At 40.9% G+C, this 22,056-nt stretch overlaps 1 protein-coding gene across 1 annotated transcript in view; it reads right to left on the reverse strand.

The window, feature by feature from the left end:
• myo1g (myosin IG) overlaps positions 1–20,739 on the reverse strand; it is a 63,490-nt gene extending 42,751 nt beyond the window's left edge. The window contains exons 1-13 of the mRNA XM_033637466.2: positions 20,518–20,739; positions 15,775–15,983; positions 13,884–13,977; positions 13,468–13,633; positions 11,386–11,439; positions 11,158–11,253; positions 10,845–10,961; positions 10,498–10,704; positions 10,111–10,256; positions 9,892–10,006; positions 8,523–8,693; positions 7,199–7,269; positions 107–181 (exon numbers count right to left, since the gene is read on the reverse strand). Coding sequence (XP_033493357.2) covers positions 107–181; positions 7,199–7,269; positions 8,523–8,693; positions 9,892–10,006; positions 10,111–10,256; positions 10,498–10,704; positions 10,845–10,961; positions 11,158–11,253; positions 11,386–11,439; positions 13,468–13,633; positions 13,884–13,977; positions 15,775–15,983; positions 20,518–20,612 — 1,616 coding nt within the window. The 5' untranslated portion in view covers positions 20,613–20,739. The remainder of the gene's footprint in view (positions 1–106; positions 182–7,198; positions 7,270–8,522; positions 8,694–9,891; positions 10,007–10,110; positions 10,257–10,497; positions 10,705–10,844; positions 10,962–11,157; positions 11,254–11,385; positions 11,440–13,467; positions 13,634–13,883; positions 13,978–15,774; positions 15,984–20,517) is intronic.
• Between the last annotated feature and the right edge of the window lie 1,317 nt (positions 20,740–22,056).

Genomic DNA, 22,056 nt, shown 5'->3' on the forward strand with positions numbered 1-22,056 from the left:
AGAGAGGGTGTCAGTAACTGGGCTAGCAGAGGAGTGATGTGCATGAAACTCATTTATACACTTAACCCAGTTACTGAACTGTCAAGAGCATCATGATGTTTGGCACCTGTTGTACATGAGACGCTTGAAATCTTGGAAAAGCAGGTCCTTGTTTTTGTCCAGAAAGCCTTCGACAGAATATCTGTAATAGATGTAGAACCAGAAAGTGAGAATAATCGAGAGTAATTGTAAAACAAAGTGGCTCAAAAGAAGGAGCACTTAGAGTGAGGAGGTGTGTCAGAAAAATAATTTAAATGACAAGAAAGTAACACAATTTAAACAGTAAGCATCTGCCACTAAAAGGGTCACTATCACTACCCATTTAACAGACTCCATTCTCTGCTCCAAATGATTCACGGCCTTCAGGCTAGAGGATTAGAACAACAGTCATGCCGCTCAGACGATTTACAAATTAGGAACATGGTCAGATTCCCCCCACGGCTCACGTTTTGGAGAAGAGAAAAAAAAACTGTCTACAAACTAATCTGTCTGCCTGTTTTTAAACTGCTCAGTTGGTTTTGTTGAGGCATCAGCGGGAGGTCACGGGCGCACTGTGCGGCACGGTTACATAAGCCGTCCAGCCTCGGGGTGAGAGCCTGCTGTAGTGTAAGTGTTGCCTCACACGAACCTCTCCCTCTCCTCTTTCATTTACAGTGTCACAAAAACTTACACAGTGTGGATGATTCGCTTAAAAAACGCACACTGCATTTAAAAGCCTGCTTAGGTCTCAAGTATTATCAGATAAATGTACTTAAAAGGTCAAAAAAGTACCAGTTCCACAGAAAATGGCCACTGTGGGTAATGTATTATCTTATATTTCTATAGTTTTACTTTCTCAGACAGTTATTAACTAAAACCATGTAAGACACTGAGAGAGGGACTCACTCTCATAAGGTCACTCACCAGTGATTTGGAAATCACTGGCTTACAATCATAAACTGTACACAATAATGGATGGAGCTACCATGACATCACCCACTGGTTTGTGGACTGCCATTTTAAAGCCTGAAGTTTGGCCACAAGTGACCATATTTGGACGAGAGGTTTGCGCTGTGAAGGAGTGAGGGGTGGAGCTGACTGAGAAGCCGAGGACACTAGCCACAGACAGCCTGTCACTCAAGTGGCCTCGCCCTTAAATATGAATAACATTAAGCCTCGATAAAATGTAAACAGGTGAGTTATATAAAAATTCATCCCCCTACAGTTGTCCTTTAACATTGGCATGATACGCAGCAGGTTGCTCTGCGTCAGAGGGAAACGCAGCGGGACAAGGACGAAAGTTAAGTCGGCAAAAGTCTGAGTAGGGCAGGTGGGATTGGTGGTGGATGGGTTCAACAAACACCGACTTTCACCCGAGAGAGCAGTGTTCGCATCCTGTAAGATTCTAAAGCCAAACTTTTCCTAAACCTAACGATGTGTTTGACATAGTTCGTTATTTTGAAAGAGATTGTATGTAAACGTTAAATTTCCTGTGAAAACAGAAGTGTATCTTGAGAGAAGACAATGCATGCAACAGGCAGAACTTGACACAGCGTCCCAGAACGTCAACAACCAACGCACCTTGCACGTTGTATGTGGACATGGAAAGTCCATGACAATGTGTGACGATGTCGGCATGAGAACGTGTTGATATATCAGTGGTGGAGGAAGTATTCAGATCTTTCACCTAAAGTTCTAGTGTTTAGGGTCAGAAATGAAATATAATATTGCTAACTTAATAGTTTTATTAGTTTACAATCACCTGAAATAAGAATCGTTGTGCTTTTGTTGCCTTAGATGAGCAGTTTCTACCTACATACAGAGTGTTAACATCTACATACAGAGCCGGTCCTTTTCCACGGAGTCCACCATGTTTCTACAGTAGCCCTGCACAAGCTAAAGCTAAACACACTGGCTCTAGATAGGGCCATTTGTATTTTCACGACAGCCTCTGTAGTTCTCCTATACATCTGACACACAAGAGAGGTCTCAATTGGTTGAAATCTGCAACCTCACCAGCAGATGCCACTAAATCTTGCACACTGGACCTTCAAGTAAAGTACCAATGGTATAGTACCAATGTAGAAAAATCCATTACAAGTAAAAGACCTGCATAAGAAATTCTACTATGCAGACAAAATGTACTTAAGTATTACATTAAAAGTACTGAAATCACTAGAATCAGTTCATTAAAAAGATTCGTTCACCAAATCGTTGTGCTTGGCGGGAGGAGCGCTGACTGTGTACTGCGTAGTCCGACTCACTGAACTGATACACAGCTGAGCTGCTGCTGCGTCTGCCCTCCGCTGGTGAGTCTCATTACTGGCCAGCCTAACGTTTTAAGTTTATCTGGAAGCTAAGTCTGTTAAAACAATGGGGAGGTGTGTGATTGTGTTCATGTGGCTTGACTCCTGGCTACATTAGCTGTTGGCTTGGAGAAAACGGTCTGTATGAAAATGTATCGCTGAGAAGAAATGATTTGAATCACTCAGGGATCGGGGTTACGTCGTTCACTGAGTGATTCGTTCACCGAGTGATTCGTCACGCAGTAGGCAGTCCCTCCCTGCACCCTGGCTGCCTCATGACTCGTGAGTGATTCATTGTTTGCATGGACCGAATTGGCAGTTCCACTCCCAGCCTGCACGCTTGCTGCTGAGCTCAACTGAACTGAGGAATGAACGAATCAGTTCCAGAAATGATTCAGTTCAGTACGTTCACTCAACAGATTCGTTCTTTTGAAAGATTCGTTTGCGAACGACACAACACTAGTACTGTAAGTAGCATAGTTACTGTTGCAGCTGGTAAAGATGGAGCTAGTTTTAATACTAGCTTTAACAGCTTTATATACAACCTAGGGGTTATGCTCCTTCCAAAAGGTCACAGAATAAATGTAGGAGGCAATAAGATGATTAATAAGAAAAAAACATGCATTTTATGTGCTTTTTGGGGAAATAAATCATTTTACCGCTTTATTTAACTAAGATCATGTGTGAATTTTAGAGTGGAAATCACTCTTTGGTGGAACTGCTTGCAACTCATGGTCATGAGCCAAAAAGGTTGGAAAACACTGGCTTAAACTGCATTTATATTATATTTTTTATGTAAAATCTAAATCCACAACATGCCTATAGCTGTCAGATAAATGCAGTGAAGTAATAATTGTACCATGATACACTCATTGTATCTGTCACAATAACTACTTTTGTTGGATGGTGACAGCAAAATGTGTCACCATGATTTCTTTTCTGTTCATTTGGCTTAGGCAATGTGAAAAAACGCTTAGGCGCTTGTATTCAAGTGTTATACTGGCAGGAAAAAACCTGCTGTTTATTCTGGCATCATGTTGACTAAAATGTAGGGGGCATTCGTTTGTAAACAAACAGGCACGTAAACACAAGTGCAATATCGTATAATATACAGACATGACCTCAGTCATTTTTGCTGATATTAATAAGTCAATAACGTAATTATTGCAATAGGAATTTAGTGAAGTAAAAAGTACAATATTTGCAGTGAGGTCAAAGTAAAATATTCCTGTCTGAAATGTAAGGGTGTAGAGGTATAAAGAAGGATGAAATGGAAATACCTACAGTACCTCAAAACTATACTTAAACAGCACTTGAGTAAATGCACGTCCACCACAGTAGTTCACACTGCACACACACACACACACACACACACACATATTACTTTTACATATTTCCTCTGCATTCCTCTTCAGCAAACACACACACACACAAACAAAACCACAGGCGCACAGCATGTCACATGTCATGTGCATGGCCCTGTCTGCGATTGTGTCCTCGGCTGTCACATCTGGAGGCAAAGAAGCGGAGGCTAGCTACGACAGATGTGTCCCCTTGGCTCATGGGTGGCGAAATCACCTGACCAAATCCCGGGAAGCTTGCCGGAGAGAGACAGAGTGTGAAAGGAGAAGGGAGAGCAGTCAGGACAACACAATAACAAGCCACAGCGCTCATTTACAAGGACAGGACAAGACAGGACAGGACAGCCCTGGGAGAGGACGGACAAGAGAGGACATACCGAGATAAAGGCAGGGGATCTCCAGAGACAGGAGGATGATTTAGAAGAGAGTGTATTAAAGTATGAAGGTCAAGGATGGTGCAAGGAGAGGGCTGCATTACACAAGGTTAGACAGAGCTCACACTGAGAGAGCCATGCAACAAAGATGTGAGATTTCTTGCAATATAAAGTTGCGCACTATGGGAATATGATACATCTCATGGCTGCTCAAAGTGCTGCATGTGCAGGCTGAAATACTGCAGGGAATTAAAATGTGGATGGCAAAGAGAGTCAGGTGAGGGTTGCAGTGCAGAGGGAGGAGAAAAGAGAGGAAACAGGAAAGAGAAGGAGGAGGGAGCAAAGTAGGTCAAAGCTTGTGATAGTGGTGGTGTGGTGAGGGTGGAGGCGGGAGGGGGTGGGGGCAGTGGGTGGCGAGGATGAGGATATATTTAGCCAGAGAAGACTCAGATGTGGTGGGATGGGACAGGGATGATGGGTGGGGGGGTCACTGCCACCAGGAAGCAATATACAAGGGGTGACAGCTCAGCTGGAGCGACCCCGATGTGAGGCAGGGTGACATGGACATGCAGTGACAGGGACAGCCATCTGTCATCACCACTGCAGGTCTGTCATCCATGTTCTTATCCAGCCTGTCTTGTTAACGCTGACAGGAAAGTCCATTTACTCAAGTACAGTAAATATATGTCTTTCTGTATAACATTAAATATTCATCACTAAACCAAAAAGTAGTTTTGCATACAGATTTAACATGTAGAACACATGAAGAGCTTTTAAAATATGACGCATTGTGAAAAATCAAATTACCGAACCGTTTACATTTAGAGTTGAAACAGTTTGATAATCATCACAAAATAACCTGGAACTCTTTACTGATTATTACTTTGAGGGAATACTTCACTCTCCAAATGACCGCTTGTATACTGAATTTGTCAAGGACAGTGTTTTTCTCACATGCCTCCTCAGTGAAGTAAGAATCCAAAAACTAAGAAAAGTCCTGATGAATTATGGTCACCTTATCAAATGTTAAGATTTTCTGAATAATTTGAGGGGTTTTGATGGTGTCACTTTGGGTAATTGTAATGAGCATTTCCCACTATTTCCTGAGTTTATACAAGCTGGAAAATTAATGGACTGAGCAAGAAGCGGACTAATCCACAATGAAAATATTCATTAGTTACAGTCCTCTGAGGAACAGTTTCAAATTAGCATCAGCTGATAAATAAATGATGTTATTTTTAAGTTGTGTTGTTGGAAAACAAAAATCCAAAGTCTTCAAAATGTCTCATGCATATTGACATAGAATAACATTTAGTCAAAGGGTATGCAGAACAAAACCCAATGGTTACAAAACGTCATAATGTTAACACCCACACAATGTGAAACTGGATCTGAATCCTACTAAATGTTGACAAGGGAGGGGCATTTAGGAAGAGAAAACACACTGTCCATGAGAGCTGTGTTGAGCTTCAGAGAGGGATGAAATTACTCTGTGTTTCAATGTGTGTTCGACATCATGTTAGCCTGGATTTCCCCAAGTCAAAGACCCACGATAAACCCTACTCCAGTTCTCCTTGATTACTGCTGCTGCTACATCTCGTGGAGCCAAAATTGTCTCATCAGCTGGCTCCATCCCTCCCTGCCCTCCTCCTCCTCCTTCTTTCGTGTTCCCTTGACATATTAATGTCCTTCCCCTCTCGAGATTGAGGGCAGTACACGTGAGCAGTGGGGATCTTCTGAAACCAAAGCCATGACGGGTGACTTGCTGGCCAGGGGCCTCATCTGGCCACTGTGACGTTTAAATTCACTGGGCACGTTAAGGAAGTGGAGCAGTGATGGGAAGGGAAACAGGACAAACTGTTTGATCTCTAGTCTGTGAATCTTAAACCAAACAACCACTAACAAATACAAAAATGACTGTACTTTCAGAATAAGATAAGAGCTAAAAATCTCTAATGTGCAAATATTCCTTTTATAACATTACCTTTGATTAAAGATGTAATCATACTATAAATTCTATTCTAATGGCTCTGAACATTTTGTGTTTGAATCTGGTCCAGGACCTTTTTGCAAGTCACCAACCCTTCCCTACTTGTCTCTACTGTGATTTTCTCAAAAAGATCTCTATAAATTAGGACTAAAAGAGGAGGGATGATTTAAAACAAGTGACAAATACACACGTTCATGCTGTTATTGTTAAGAGCAGCACCTTATCTGTTATGTGAACTCTGACAACAATATGACAATTTACATTTTAATTAGGTAAATATCTATCTATATCTATCTATGACTTAAAGGGTAACTTCCGTGTTTCAACCTGGCCCCTATTTTACACATGTTTTGTGTCTAAGTGATTCATGGGAACAATTAAAACATGGAAAAATAGGGTGCTGGTAGAAGGAAAATGAAGTTATCCTTTAACGTGTGATACCTGTCGGAAAATAATACAACCTAGGGAATCTAGGCATCACCAGCCATCAAATAAAGGTAAAACAGACAACTAAGTATCAAATACTGAATTTTAAAATGATAATATGATCTGTGAAGTCAACACAGATGAGAGCATCTCCTCTCCCTGCCTCCACTATGTCACATGTGTTGTTCATGCCTATGGTTGTGTCTGTGCACCTGGCTGTGCAGGTTAGTAAATGTACTTTATGTATGTGAGTGAGGAGTCCTCATGTGTTATCATGTGAGTGGATTGTACAGCACATATGTAGCTGTCAATTCACATGTGTTATGTGGATAACGTCCTGCACTTGTTGGAATGTATGGCCAACATTCAGTAACTACAATTTCCATTTCTATACGTAACAATCTCTTAGTGTACGGTGCATGTAGATCTTCTGTCCTGTAAATTTAACACTAAATTTGTGTTGGATATTTGCAACCTCTGGGAATATATCATAAGATCACAGTTCAGATACAAATCAATGGTTTTCACACCATTAACAACACCACTGGAATGCCTCTATGAATTCACCCACTGCTGCCGGTGTCATAAACTGACCTCTCTTAATAGGATTATTTGGCTTACACTTCTGAACTCTGCACTACACCCTGTCAATTTTTCACCACAGACCGGCCGTGGGGGGCCGGAGCAGATGACTGCGACAAAGTAAACGTGTGAGCGACTCACGTGACGTCTCCCGCATAGTGGCGAATACGGAAGTGTTTCTTGAAGTCCATGGTTTTGTCCGTGGGGGTGAGCTGGAAATGAGGAGGAGAAGCTGTGAGTGCAGAGCCAACTGTATGAAATATTAAATACAATATATTACAAACATTTACAGTGTGCAGATGTCGGGTTTAAGAGGAGGCCCCTGTTGTTTGAAGAGCAAATGATGATGAGTCTGAAGGCAAAACAATGGAGAAACTGTGCTCTCTACTGAATGCAGCACAAAACTGCACCTGTGTTTAAGGACTTCTTAAAATCAGTGTAGAGTGACTCTTTGTTCATGCTTCCTAATTTTAAGACAGCAAAACATTTGAGAACAAATGAAAATATTATATATTTTTAACATCCTCATAGATTTTTGTTCTCTCTGTCCTGATCACATTACCCCTAAAAAATGACTTTACATTTTAGCTGTTAGAGAAGCTGTATGCAACATTCTTAACATTAATATAGCAGCACACAAATATTTTAGATATACAGGAGTAATGGTGTTCTGATGAAGTCATACTCCCTCTGTGTGTGATATACTCTGAGCTTCTCCGTTCTTTGTTGTGGTAGACGGCCCGGCCAAGTCTGCATGTTAGTGCTAGTGAGTTCCTGTGTGTCCCAGTGGCTAGCTAATCATCACTACTCTGTACTGCACATATGGCGGTTACTGCTGATAATACTGCTCCTACAAAGTGAAGCCAAAACATCTTGATCGCCCCCTGGTGGCTGGCTGCAGTACAGGCCATAAACCCCATCCCCTCCTTCAAGCAGAAGAGACATGGGCCAAACTAAAAACTCAAAGTACACATCAAATAACATTTTCCGAAAGATGATTTCTGTCATTTTAGGTAGTTGTTATCATGCTGATGTGTGTCTATGTGTTTGTTTTTCTGTTACTAGTTAAGAAGTTATTTGATGTTAAAAAGGGGGACTGATTTATTCTACCTGCCCACAATTACAAGCGCAAAACATCTCATCCTTTAGATTCCAAACAATAAACTCTTTCACTTTTGCATTTCTACCCTACAAGAGAAAATATAAATGCTGCAACTTTAGCTGGACAATATGATTTCCTCATTTGTGTTTTTTTAGAAACTGAGAAGGATATGTCAAAACATACCATCACTTCCTACCTACCAAGTGAAGTTATAACCACATTTTCAAAGATCTCCTTTTACAGATCATTGCAGTTTCATGTTGAGTAGCAGATCCCTGCCTAATAATGTGGATAGGTCCTCTGATTATCTGTATGAGAAGGAGAGATTAAGGCTGACAGATGATGGTTCTGATCTGTTCTCACCTTGCGGGAGGTGTAGTGGGGGTGCTGGGCCAGTTTGGTGTCCATGCTCTCCAGGCAGACCGTGTCAGTGACTTTGCCTACAGTGAGGCAAGCTTCGTCCAAAATGGAGATGATGCCTTTGTGAGGCTGCTCCACAAGGTCCACAATGATCTGGTTGTTGAAGTAATCAATCTGTGTAAAAGCAATATGATTCAGTTCAGTGTGAAAAAATGCTGTGATTTTTATCAATCATGTGAATGCATGTACGGCATGTGTGGTTTTGTTCAAGTGCATGCTTCTGCATTTACAAACTTGTGTGTGTGTGTCACATCTGCACCAAATGTTTCTGCCACTTTCATAAGCAAGTTTTTCATACTGGCAAACCCATTTTAAGATAAAACTACAATTACTGCCTTGTGGTTGTATGCCTCCGTCAACCAGTCAAGTTACAGTTTACATCCATGTCTGTCCAGACTCATATGTTTCCATGACAATAGACAACGCTTTAAATAAGGACGTTACTGCAAAGGAGCTACCAATTCTAAAGCATGGATGCTTCACACACATCTTCGACGTGACAGCACAGAAGATCCATATAATCATCACAGTTTCAAGGTGGACACAAAAGATTAGTGTCACTAATTCAGTATCTGATCAAATGTCTCCCCTTCTGTTCCTGAGATATGACGTTGAGTAATGGCCATGAAAAGTGTTTTTGCAGAACATTATGATGTCCCGGTGACATTAACCTTTGACTTTTTGGATATACAATGACATCACTTCATCATTTGATTTTACGTTATCAGACATTTGTGTTAAATTTTGTCATAATTTGAGCATGAATTTCTAAGTCATGGCCAAAAAATGTGTTTTGTGGGGTCACAGTGACAATGACCTTTGATCTATGACCACTAAAATCTAATCAGTCTATTCCTGAGTCCAAATAGGTGTTCCCTCGAAGTGTTCCTGAGATACATACTAAATTGGGATTGGCCATAGCTGTCGTCCACGCCGAGGCATTTTAAAATGTTATTTATCTCTATGGAAAGTGTTGTGTAGCAGTTTTTGTACAAAGTGGGACAGAGTGCAACTAAGACAAAATATAAACAGGAAAAATTATCAGTAAGGTGCGATAACCACATGTACACAATGCAAAACAATAATCCCTAAGTGTGTGAGGCCGCTCAAAACACTTGAATAATGTTAGAGAAAATGTACATTAATATTCACTACCCTGACCTCAAACTGATGTATAACTACAATGTACAAACATCAGGCTATGTCCTGCACAGCGACTGAACGTCAACTGCAAATGCAGAACAGCAGAGCATAAAATGCTCTTCAAACATGGCACCTCATGCTTGTGTGGTTGTTTGTGTGTGTTTCTCACATGTTGCCAGGTGATGCCCTCTCTCTGGTATTCATCTTGCTCCTGTCTGAGGATCAGCTCGATGAACAGCTGCTGCAGCTTCTCGTTGCAGTAATTGATGCAGAACTGTTCGAAGCTGGCCGACAATAGAGGAACAAACACTTGGGCAACAGTATCAACAATGATCAATTCTTTTCCACTTAAATGAGGAGATATATTTCACAACAGAATGACACCAACCTGTTGTTGTCAAAGATCTCAAAGCCGTAGATGTCCAGCACACCGATGACTGTGTTCTTCCCATGAAGCAATGGGTTGTAGTCTTTAACTTCGATGACGCTGTTGATGCGGTTTACAATCCAGCCAAAAAGTCTCTCATATAGAGCCTACAGCAGAGAGAGTGTTTGTTTTTAACAGAGCCGGAGATTAAAACAATGTGAAAACTGTGAAAATTAGATTAAAGCAGAGCACGTCACAGTGGTAATGTTAACATAATTTTCTTATCCTAGGGAAGCCGTGAAACCATTAATCTGTAAACGGCATAAACCACATCCTGATAAGCTACTTTGTCAAAAGACATTGGGCTGTGTGATTTGTAAATGAACACAGGAAGCAAGTAAACAGCACCTTGGCAAAAGCGTCCCGTCCGAAGCAAGCGTCCTGCTCCGTGTGTCCCTTCTCGATGACCTCGCCTCCCCCGGTGGCCACGGTGCGGTACAGCAGGCTCTTACTGACACTGTCCGCATCTGTGTCCGTCAGCTCAGAGATCTGGTTAACGGCTTCAAGTCCTACGATCTGAACGCTCTCACCATCACTCTCAAATTGCATGTTACCCTGAAAACAGACCAGAGGCATGATCTCATCAGTGTTGGTGATCTCATGAATCACAGATTACTCTACATGTAAAAACAATCAGTTCAATCCCAGAATATCTGCATTAACTTTTTCTATTTTTAACAATCCATTTAACTCACCAACAGAAGAATGGAGGCCAGGATCTGATAAATTGAATTAATTTCCTCTTTAGAGAAGCCAATCACGTCCAGGGCACTCATCACTGCTTTGTGGCTTGAGCGGTCGTTGTTGGAGGTCTTAAGAAAAAAAGGATTTCGGATTATTATCATCAGCTCAGAGGGAACAATCTGGATTTTTGCAATTCATGCCTCCGAAAGTACAATGATTTATATCAAATTTTCTATTTTGCAGTTTGTTTAATTTCATATCGACAGCTGTTTTTGTAAAATAGCTCATGTTGTCTGTAATAAAACTGAAAAGTGACAAACTCACGGTAGTTGCAGCTCCCTCTTTGGTATAGGTATAAAGAGCAGGATCGTTCTGTAGATGACATGACTCCAGCATCTCATCTGAGCCTCCACGCAGTAACTGTGTCAAATATACATCAAACATCAAGTTCAGACCAAGAGAGTTACTTGAAAGTGGGCAGAGCTGGGCAGTAAATGATTTCAGGGAGTAATATGGTGCATATATTTACTAGCAGCATGGATTAGAATTTACCTGGTAAAATGAGTGGAAGTTCCTCTCCCCGTCTTGCTGATGGACCACCCTGGACTTAAACAGGAAAACAGATTATGGTAGAGAACCAAACATTCATCCTCAGACACTTACACAATTATTCTGTGATGACCAATTTATTCCAGGAGGTCTTTTTTAAAATCAAGTGCTGCTTGTTGTATCACTTCCTGCATTGTCCTTACTTTAGTTTTTCTCTAAATTACTCTTTAAAAACCCCAAGAGGAAGGGTGTTACCTTTACTCAACTTAAGGTAGAGCAAATTCTTATAAAGCAGATCGTTAAAGTTCTTGCTTTGATTCAAATATGTTGTAATACTCTACAAACACACAGCTGTGACCACATTACAATTTCAGTATCACTGTGCCAATTGTCATATGGGGCGCAAAGCTAAAGAGGGCAACTGCCAACTGAAGCCCAATTCTTTATCACCAGCCAGAGTGAGGACAGTAACAAGTTGTGCATTCAGTGAATGCACAAGAAAACCACATAGATGCCATGAAAGAAACAAACATGAGGATTTATGTTTGAACAGCACGGAGAGGAAACCCACTGTGTCCTGTCGCTTTGTTAGAGAAATACCTGTTGCTGCCGCCCAATCCACCGGCCTTTTATCTCCATCCAAACTGTTAATGCTAAAACTTTATCTAGCCTGCACATGTTTATTTGTAGCCTATTATACTCACTTTTCTCTTGCCACTGTGTCAGTTGCTTGTGATTTTATTTTTGTTTCAGCATAACATTAGCTTGGTTACTCACCAACAACACGTGTTTTACAGAGTGCTGCAGGAATTAGTCCTAAAACCCAGAGAATAAGTTAGTATTTTAGCACTTCTAGTTCCCTCAAGTCACTGGGTTTTTTTAATGGGTTTTTGGTGAGAATACCCAGGATTAAGTCTGTGGTTAACACAAGCTTAAGAAACTTTCACGTTTTGTTCTACAACAAAAAATATTTCAGTATATACCCAACCTATGAATTTTGAGGCTTTTACGTGTCTTACAAAGGCTGATTGCTAACAAGTAGCTAAATGATGCCAAACACGGCTTTACAGCCTCATTGTGCTGGTGGGGTGGTTCATTTATAGCCTGACGTTAGTTTTTTACCCCTGGTGATTGCATTTATGCTTCAAAATTCTACTACTTTGTGAAGATTATCTTGCTGAACAAAATGCAAGTTCGTAGAAATCAGATGTGTAAGTTTTTGAGGGAACAAAAGACAAATAAGAAAGCTACAAAGGGAGTAAAGCAAGTTTTGTACTGCAAAAGAAAAAGTGAAAGTAACACGCACATTAATGTGTCACAGATAGATTTTTCCCTGGATGGCTGCTGAACTTTGGTGACAAATTGTACATCTAAAAAAAGGTCGTTGCTCTTTGATCCTAAGAGATTGATGCCAAACCCTTACAAATAGTGTTGATGTTGTTGACGGCTGAAAATGTATCTGATCTCTCTCTGTACTGTGGCTGCACTCAAAATGTCTAAAAGTAACACAATGCAGTAAAGGATGGATCACACATATATCTGAAGACATGAGAGAAATCCATGACTAAGCAACAAAATCACCGCCATGTGTTTTTCCAACAGTGTTTTAAGACAAACACTGACTAGTTGTGACATCACAGCAGCACCACTTTACTGCTGATGCAGAAGCAAGACAGCATAGAAACAGTGTGGTTATTCCCACCTTCTGAAAATGAATCATGGCACCATCATTCACACTAGCTCTGAGTGCCAGACAGATCTTTAACAGGGCGGATAAATACAGCAGCATCAAGTACCCCCAGGTGAGCCATTCATTAACGGGCGGCAGCGGCAGCACATTGGCTTCACAGATACATCTATTCATGGATGTTCCCTGACACCTTTTTGTCATCACCTCATGAAACATTCATGTTCAAGAGAGAAGACGTAATCTAAAAACTAAATGAGCAGAACTTTTCTTTCAGAGGTTGGCACATCATGTCCCAAAAGAGTGTATAACTAGTTCATTATTGTGTTTCATGGAGCCGTGAAGGTCTCCTGTCTGCACTCAAAGCCTCTCCATCATCCTGCCCACCATGCCCTCACCTTCTCCAGCAGGTAGTTGTTGATGTGTCCTCCAGTGGGGTCCCCGTTGAAGTTGAAGTTGATGTCCATGTACTTGCCGAAGCGGCTGGAATTGTCGTTGCGATTTGTCTTGGCGTTCCCAAAGGCCTCAAGCACACAGTTGGATTTGAGCAGCACATTCTTCACGCTGATTTATCACATTGTGGAAACCATTGATGGAGACGTGAGAAACGGCCACCAGGGAGGTGAAAATAGAGGAGTAGGAAAAAAGACAGTGAGATGATTTATGTTACATCATGTTCTCATGATCCAATTATTTACTTGTATTGGATTTGAGGAAAAGAACCAATCTGGAGCATTTCAGTTTACAGCACTGCCTTAATAAGTCCTCTTGCCATGAATAAAGGTGCTATAATGTCACCGAAAGCACCACTCACCTCTCGACCTCTGCCCGCTGGCTTGGGTTTGTGATTGCTGCAATGTACTGCATAATGTATTTACTAGCTTCTGTTTTTCCGGCCCCACTTTCACCTGAAACCCAAAACACACAGATTACACAACACAAATAAATTAGTATTACAGCTGCATTATATGGAAATATTCACAAACTTTATTTAGACCATCATGGAAACCAAAAATAAAAACTAAAACCAAATTTTTAGTTAGCAAATGTTTACAGTGAGTATTAGGCTAATGATAAGGAGTTATTATCCAGAGAGACATAAAAATATGTATATAAAAATGAGCCAGCAATTAGGTGAATAAACATCATGTAAATATAAAGAAAACACATTTGACTCTTAGCTGTGATGTGCAATACGTAGCTAACATTAGCTAGCACAAGTTCAATAACACTGCTGGCCCAATAATCCAAGTTATAACCCCAGTAAAGTGTCAGAAAACGCATACAATATAAACAACAATTTTCTAAACATTCAGAGATTAACATGAACATTCAGACAGATACCTGTATGATAGGAGAGCACCTGGAGGGTATCACGCTAATATCTCCATCACAGGTTAATAAACTGAAATGGCTAACCATACTGTGGATACAAAAACGCACCTACTCTGTAGCGGTGTTGTTCTGAGTGCTACACGTCAGTCAAGAGTAAAATATGTCGACAACTAACTTAGCTATCTTATTTTGTAAAGTTATAAACACTCACGCTTCCCTGAAGATGACTTCCTGATGCCATTTATCCTCAGCTAACACTAGCTTTGAGATTAGCCTGATGCTAACATATCATTGCTAATGTTGCTAAATCATGCTAAATGTTAGCATGTGTAGCCATTAACAAATTACAGGCCTTAAAAGAAGACAGCTGAAACTAATGGACACCCAGAGATGAAACAATTGATTGATTGATTGATTGATTGATTGATTGATTGTAGTAAAATTTAGTAGTTTTTTAGTTGTAAATTTACAGTAAAATGATTGTCAATAATTTTGATAAGCCTATTGTTTAGCACTTTTCTAAACAAAGTTACAAAGTAATAAAATAGTAAAGCAGTATTAATAAAACGTTTTTATTTTATTTAAAAAAAATATTTTTACTTGTTTGTGAGAACTGAATCAAAAGATATCGCATTCTGCAAGCGTCATATTCTTAGTTGTGGGGCTGTAGGAGTTCAAATAAGTTTTTAAGTGAAAATTTCTGAACTTTCAGCCTCTCAAATGTGAATATTAAATGTATTCATTTATCAATTTTTGTCTTCTGTAGCCTGGATATCTTTGAGTTTGAGAAAACAATACATTGTAAAGATGTCCGCTTGGTCTCAAGGTATTTTTCGCTGTTATTTCACAGACCAAACCATTAATTTGACAAGTCAAGAAAATGGATTCATTGATAGTTAAAGTTGACCTGGGCTGATGGTTGCTGAGCCAAGTCTGACAATGTAAAACAGAGTCCAGCAAGCTGAGATTCACAGCCAAAGTACAGAAAATGAACTCATGATTTAACAACATAGCTTCTCATCTGGTGCCACACACAGGCCAAACCTCAGCGTTAAACAGATGTAAGGACCTAACAATAGTGATGATGTTGCTTGTGGCAGCATGGATTTTTAAAACTATTAGTGTAGCTAAATATTTAGTTTAATGAAACTATCAATTTGTTGTGCTGGCAATGAATGCATCAGATATAAACATAATGCTGCATTGAATCATTCCACAAACAAGAATTAAGAATGTATTGTCTGTGATCAGGTTTGAAGTTAAAGTGCGGGAAGTCTATATTTAAAACTGTGCAACAGCCTCACACACAGCACAGAGTTCATCTTAGCAGGACTGCGTCTCATTGGGTGAAGAGTGCAAAAGACACAGACCTGATATGACGATGCAGGTATCTTTGGCCCGTCTTTTCATAGCCTTATAGGCAGCATCAGACACTGCATACAGGTGAGGAGGGTTCTCATACAGCTCGCGACCCCGGTACGCATCAATGGTGTCTTTGCCATAAATGTCCATCTGTCTGTACGGGTTAACGGAGACGACTACTTCTCCGATGTAGGTGTAGATACGGCCCTTCTCAAACCTGTCCAAACAACAGAAGATACAAACATATACAAACACAAGTATTTTTATTTACTTAAACACTCATTTAAGAGGGCAAAGTGACGTTTAGAACCATTTCCCACACGACGTTTCACACCACCCATGAAAAAACCCTCGAGATATGAGTTCCGTGCAACAATATGGTGATATGTAATTTCCTGACAGGAAGTGACACAAGTGTGTGTACACTGAGAGCAGGAAATGAAACCTGTGGTTCAAAGGGCGTCACAGCTTTGTATAACCTCTTGTGGGTTTGTTGAGCTGGGAGAGGTAAGATTGACTCATTGTGTCATGAGGGTTGATGGAGGAAAAATGAAATTTCTTTGTATACTATAAAAGGTGGTCTGGGACTGGACACATAAGCTATGTCACAGTTAAGGGGCTGATCCTTCGAGGTCCATATTTGTAGTTCCAATACATCCTAACAGGACAAGGTTGGTGCAAAGCTGAAACATGGCCTTGTTCCTGAATTTGAGAGACACAACTTGTGTACTGGTCAGCTCTTACTAGATCGTTCATGTGGTTCTTGTTACCCAGTAAAGTTGGGAAATATCATATGACCACAGACTTTTTAACAGGTCATCAGTCATAACAACATGTCAATAAGTCTTAAAATATGATGCATGGTGTTGCTCAGACTCAACAGTATGTAAAGTAGTTGGCTTTTACCTGTTAACTTGGAATTAACAGTCAGTAAGAGGCCATTTTTAATTTACTTTTTACTTAAAGGGGGACTACGCCCATTTTCAAAATTCATACATGTCTTTCCTATGGTCTAAGACAGTCCAAAAATGAAAGTAAAAATGAACAACTCTCTCCCAAAAGCTTGGAAGTGATAAAACTAAAAGTTGTAACATCATCATAAAGTCTGGAGCTGCTCCACAGACAATGAAAAGTGACAGATGTTTTAGATGACACTGAGAGCACCCAGGGGAATGTTCTGGGTATATGGGTACATTTTCTGTTTCACAACTGAGAACACTACAATAAAATGAAGCTAATTTAGGAATAAGAAACAAAACAAACATTCTGTGGGTTCACAAAATCAGGCCTCCATTCATTGTCTACAGAGCAGCTTCAGACTTTATAACCTATGACATCACAAATTTGAGACTTCCTCCTCTGGTTTCTGGGTTTGAGAGAGAGTAGCTCATGATCCCAAATACTGATGAACTTTCCTCAGCCATGGAAATAACATATTGGAAGGTGGTGTTCCCCTCTAAGTAAAAGAATATTGACTTTGTGGAAATGTGACACTGTGAAGTCATTCTGATTTGACCACTGGTATTAACATGTAGTTGGCCATTTACATTAAGGCCACTTCCCTTATTGATAAACTTAGAATGTCTTCATTATTCAACTTGAATAGGAACATCTGAAAGCACCGTTAGTTTTGGTTTGTGGGAAACTAGACTTTGTCATTTAGAAAGCAAAAGCTGTTTCAGCCTCAAGTTTAAATTGAGAGTTGAAGGACCCTGCCTCTGAAGTGAGACACACCTAGAGATGATTATGGCTGCATCTGAGGTCATGTTTACACGAAAACGATCCACTGAAAACAGAATCGTTTCTCATTTTTGTTTTGAAAAAAGTTCTGCATTTAGACAACAACGTCTTGATAACAATCGCCGTGCACACGGATCCACAAAAATGACCAAAAACGCTGCAGTATACATGCCAGGCCAGTAGTTGGCGGTGTGACGCTTACGCTTCCTTCTACAGAGCGGCGATGTATAAACAAAGAAAATGGCGACCGCACGAACGTTTGTCTGGACGGACGACGAGGTGGCGTTGCTATAGTAAATCTACACTATGATGGGGAAGCGTTGATGAATTCAATAGAGTGAGTAGCACAAGCAGAGCTCAGGAGTCCGCCATTGTTGTGATGGTCGACTTTCTCGCGTATGCCTAGTGACTGGAAGCGTAATGCGCATGTGCGAAAAGTCTCTGTTTTCAGAGGAACTGCATATTGCAAGTTTAAATGACAACGGAGATGGTGCCATTTCCAAAAAATTGCACTCTGGAACCCGGTTTCAAAACGTTGCGTTTTCAGGCACCCAAAACACAGCTGTCATGTAAACGATCGGCCAAAACTTAACTAAAGTTTACCGTTTTCAGTTGAAATTGTTGTCGTATAAACGGGACCTGAGTCACTGAGAAGGTTGTGGATATGTTTTTTGTTATTGTGACCAGCAGCTCTTCAGGTTGTTCTGTTGGTCATAAAAAAATTCTACACCTCTTTAGCTGCCACAGTTTTTGCCCTCAAAGGCTGATATTTGGCATGAAGTCCAAGTGTTTGGGTGTGTGTGTGAAGGTGTCTGTGTTCATGCCAGCTGGCTAAAAGGAAGGGGGGGGGGGGGGGGGGGTGCGCAGTGAGAGTGGCCTTTAACAAAAATGTGCATAATCTACTAATGGATTTACAGGGGTGCTGGTGGTTCATGTAACGCACACACAAATAGACAAAGAGACAGACATACAAACACACACCATTTTGCCAAATCCACCTTCACAACTCATGAACCGGTTGTCATCACTAGACTAGTGGCAAGTGTTTGTGAGGCTGTGTGCGAGTGAATGCATCAACATGTGGATGCATGTATTTGCGTGGTCACAGCTATTGTGATTTCACACTTGTTTCACAAATATTGCTTGAGAACAGCAAATTATAGGTTTCCTCTGTGTAACAGTTGGGTTTGGTGCCAAAAAAAAAATAGAGAAGTCACCCCTGTCTCCTTCCTGGTAATATACTGACCAATCAGGTAACAGGTGACTGAGTCCATGTGAGACTACATCTTATGTGAGCTAGAGGGAACAGCTTGTTGTTGCTTTAAAGGTATCAGTTTAACACTTAAAGTGGTGTCTTGGTAATGAAAACAGTTTCACAAGTCTTGATCTCTGGTAGTTTTAGAGTTAAGGCAACAAGTGTGCGAGACTCAATAAAAGGATCACCACCAACATGGATAGATTCCTGAACAGCCCCACCAGGCACAGGCACATGCACAGGCACAGTTAACACACACTGACCAGAAAGAGATACAAAAATACCACAAAGAGATGCAAATGAACTGCAAAGAGACAAAGTAAATACAAGAGGGACAAAACAACCACAAAGAGACACAAAACGACCAAAAAAGACATAAAATTACCTCAAAGACGCAGAAAAAAAACTACAAAAAGGGGCAATACAACCAAAAAGAGACAAAGTGATTGCAACGAGACACAAAACAATCTAAAACTACCTAAAAAAAAACTAACAAAGGAGATACAAAAGGACAATGAAAAGACCCAGATTGTCTACAACAAAAAAAAGTGGCAAAAGTGTGTGTTTCCAGTTCTGTGTAGGAGAGGTTGTGGCGCCTTTAACATGTCTGTGCCCGGGGACCTATTGTCTCATAAACTGCCCATGACTACCAAGGTGTCTTTGTCCATCAACCCTCATGAAAATCTGTCCAGTTTTCAAGATATCTTGCTGACGGAGAACCCAACATAGGATAAAAAATAGCAGTGTTGATTAGCAACGTTATCCGAACAAGTGAAGACAAACAGTGCAAATACAAAAATAGAAATGCAAACACCTGATCTCACAGGTAGAAATAAAAAACACAGAGCAGATCATTAAAGTAGCACATACCAGCAAAAACTTGAGTGCCTGTTTCTGCTCTGCCACCAGACAAGTCTGATCAAGCTGTGTGATGAAACTCTACATACATTATTCACACACCAAAATAGGCAGACAGACGCCAAGAAGTGTAACTATGTGAAAAATGTTAATTTAGATCCACCTGCTGCGCACACGTCAACAGAAAGTGTGAATTCTAGAGAAATGTAGAGCTTATTTAATATAACTTGACATTTTGGTGTCTGGCTGTGCTGCCAGGGAAAACTGTGTGATTTTTCACATTTTGAACTGAGAACATGAAGCCCCTGCGAAAGACACCAAGGAAGTGAGAATGGACACTGTCTGGACTCAGAGACAATTTCAAAATCCCCAAAGCTTTACACCAGGGATGAGCAGAAAGGTCACAGAAGAAAATAAAAGTTACATTAACTTGAACAGGTTTGGTGAGACCAGCTGTGTTTTCTGGTAATGTTCCATGTGCTTCATTGGCTTCACATGACAGGCGGTGTGATGTCGTGCCGTGATGATCACATTAACCACAGGTTTATATCTGAACCCCGAGGGTGAGCGGGAAAGGTAGAAGTGACTCATGCTTGTCTCTTTTTTGTCTTTATGTCCTCTGTTACTTGAGAGATGTTGTCAAGATAATGTCAACTTGATAATGTAGGGGTACTATGACAAAGTCTTTTTTGTTTTTGTAGGCTTGTGTCAGAGACAGTTGAGTATAACAATGTATATCTTTATCTTACTTATCCAACACTAATTTTAACATAGATATTAAAGAACATGCAGTTTTCCTTCATGTAAGAGGGATGTATGAATCGTTACCCGCTGCATCTCTGACACCCAGCTGCCTCCCCTCCCTTCCTCCTCTCTAACAGTATCTCAGGCCTCTTACCTCAACTTCAGATTCTCCATAAACTGCTCCATCGTCACCTCATCCAGCAGAACAAAGTCTGACTTCCCAAACTCCAGGCCCTCCAGCTCCGCCATCCCTGTCTGTGTTCACCAAACACACTAAAAATAAAAGGACGGACAAGACGCAGAGGAACAGAAAGCAGCTCAAGGAAGAAGAAAGAGAAGTATGGTCGACTTCTGGGGCCCGGTAGTGCAGACAGTGTGTGTGTGCTGTGGGCGTGGCGAGCTCTCTGGTGGTGGATTCTAGGGTGTGCTTAGTCGAGTCACAGAGGGCTGTGGTCTACAAGCTACAGCACGTCATCCTGTCAGTCAGCCTGAAACCTCATGCAGATCTGTATAAATAGCAGGAGGCTATCTTTAAGAGCTCATACCACTTCTGCATCCTCCTCCATCGCTCTCTTCCTGTCACAAGGCCTTCAAATATCTAAACAGACCGTGACTCTCACTGTAAGGCTTCACTATTTACTCTGCTTTTGTGTATCTTTTCTCCCCTGAAACAGGAACCCACATCTGACATACTGCCAGACAAGGGCAGTTAACCTTGCAAATTTGGGGGTAGAAAATGGCCTTTATCTCCTGGGAAGGATCGTGGCATTTCCTTTCTTAACTTTGCATTGGCAGAGCAATGTGTCCCTCAGGGGTTTCTCTAAACCAGAGGTTCCCAACTCCCAGCTGAGCCGAGCTGCAACGTGAGAAACTTGTGCTTTCGGACGCTGGAGCTAAAAGGTTTCGTCGTACAGTTTGTCATGTAGGACAAATGTAAGTGTGGGTGTATGTGATAAAGTTCAGAATGTGTGCTGACTAATGCAGTTGATTTCAAAACCACTTGACCTTTTTCTTGAAATCAAGAACCTTTTCACAAATTTTTCAAGGTAGTTTTTCCTCCACAGGAACACTGGTAAAAATTTGGGGTCTTGAGTTACAAGACAATTACTATGGAAGGACATAAGACAAAACTAAATGAAGCTATCCTGTGATTAAGGGTCGTGTATAGACATTACCTCATTTGTAAGGGGTCAAAAGGAGTCAGTTTTCTTCTGTGTAGTTGATTACAATTGCAGAGATATTTAAAATCAGCAAAATTTGTTAATTACTGTTGTCTTTTCAGCCATAACTTTTACAATTAAAGATGCACCGATCAGCCAAAACATTAAAACCACTGACAGGTGAAGTGAATAACACTGATCATTGCGTTACAATGCAATGTTCTGTTGGGAAATCTTGGGTCCTGACATTTGTGTGGATGCCACACCAGTGCAGACCATGCAACCTCCATTATGGCAATTGCACTCCCCAGTAGCTGTGGTCCCTCCAGCAAGACAATGCACCATGCCACACCACAGAAACTGCTCAGGAATGGTCCGAGGAATATGACAAAGAGCTCAAGGCATCAACCTGGCCTCCAAATTCCCCGAATCCCAGTCTGATCAAACATCTTTGGGACATGCTGGTACCCCACCTCACATTGTACAGGACTCAAAAGATCTGATGGTAATGCCCCAATGCCAGACACCAAAGG

This window comes from Epinephelus lanceolatus, chromosome 16 (assembly GCF_041903045.1).
Source record: "Epinephelus lanceolatus isolate andai-2023 chromosome 16, ASM4190304v1, whole genome shotgun sequence".
NCBI classification, from domain to species: Eukaryota; Metazoa; Chordata; class Actinopteri; order Perciformes; family Serranidae; genus Epinephelus; species Epinephelus lanceolatus.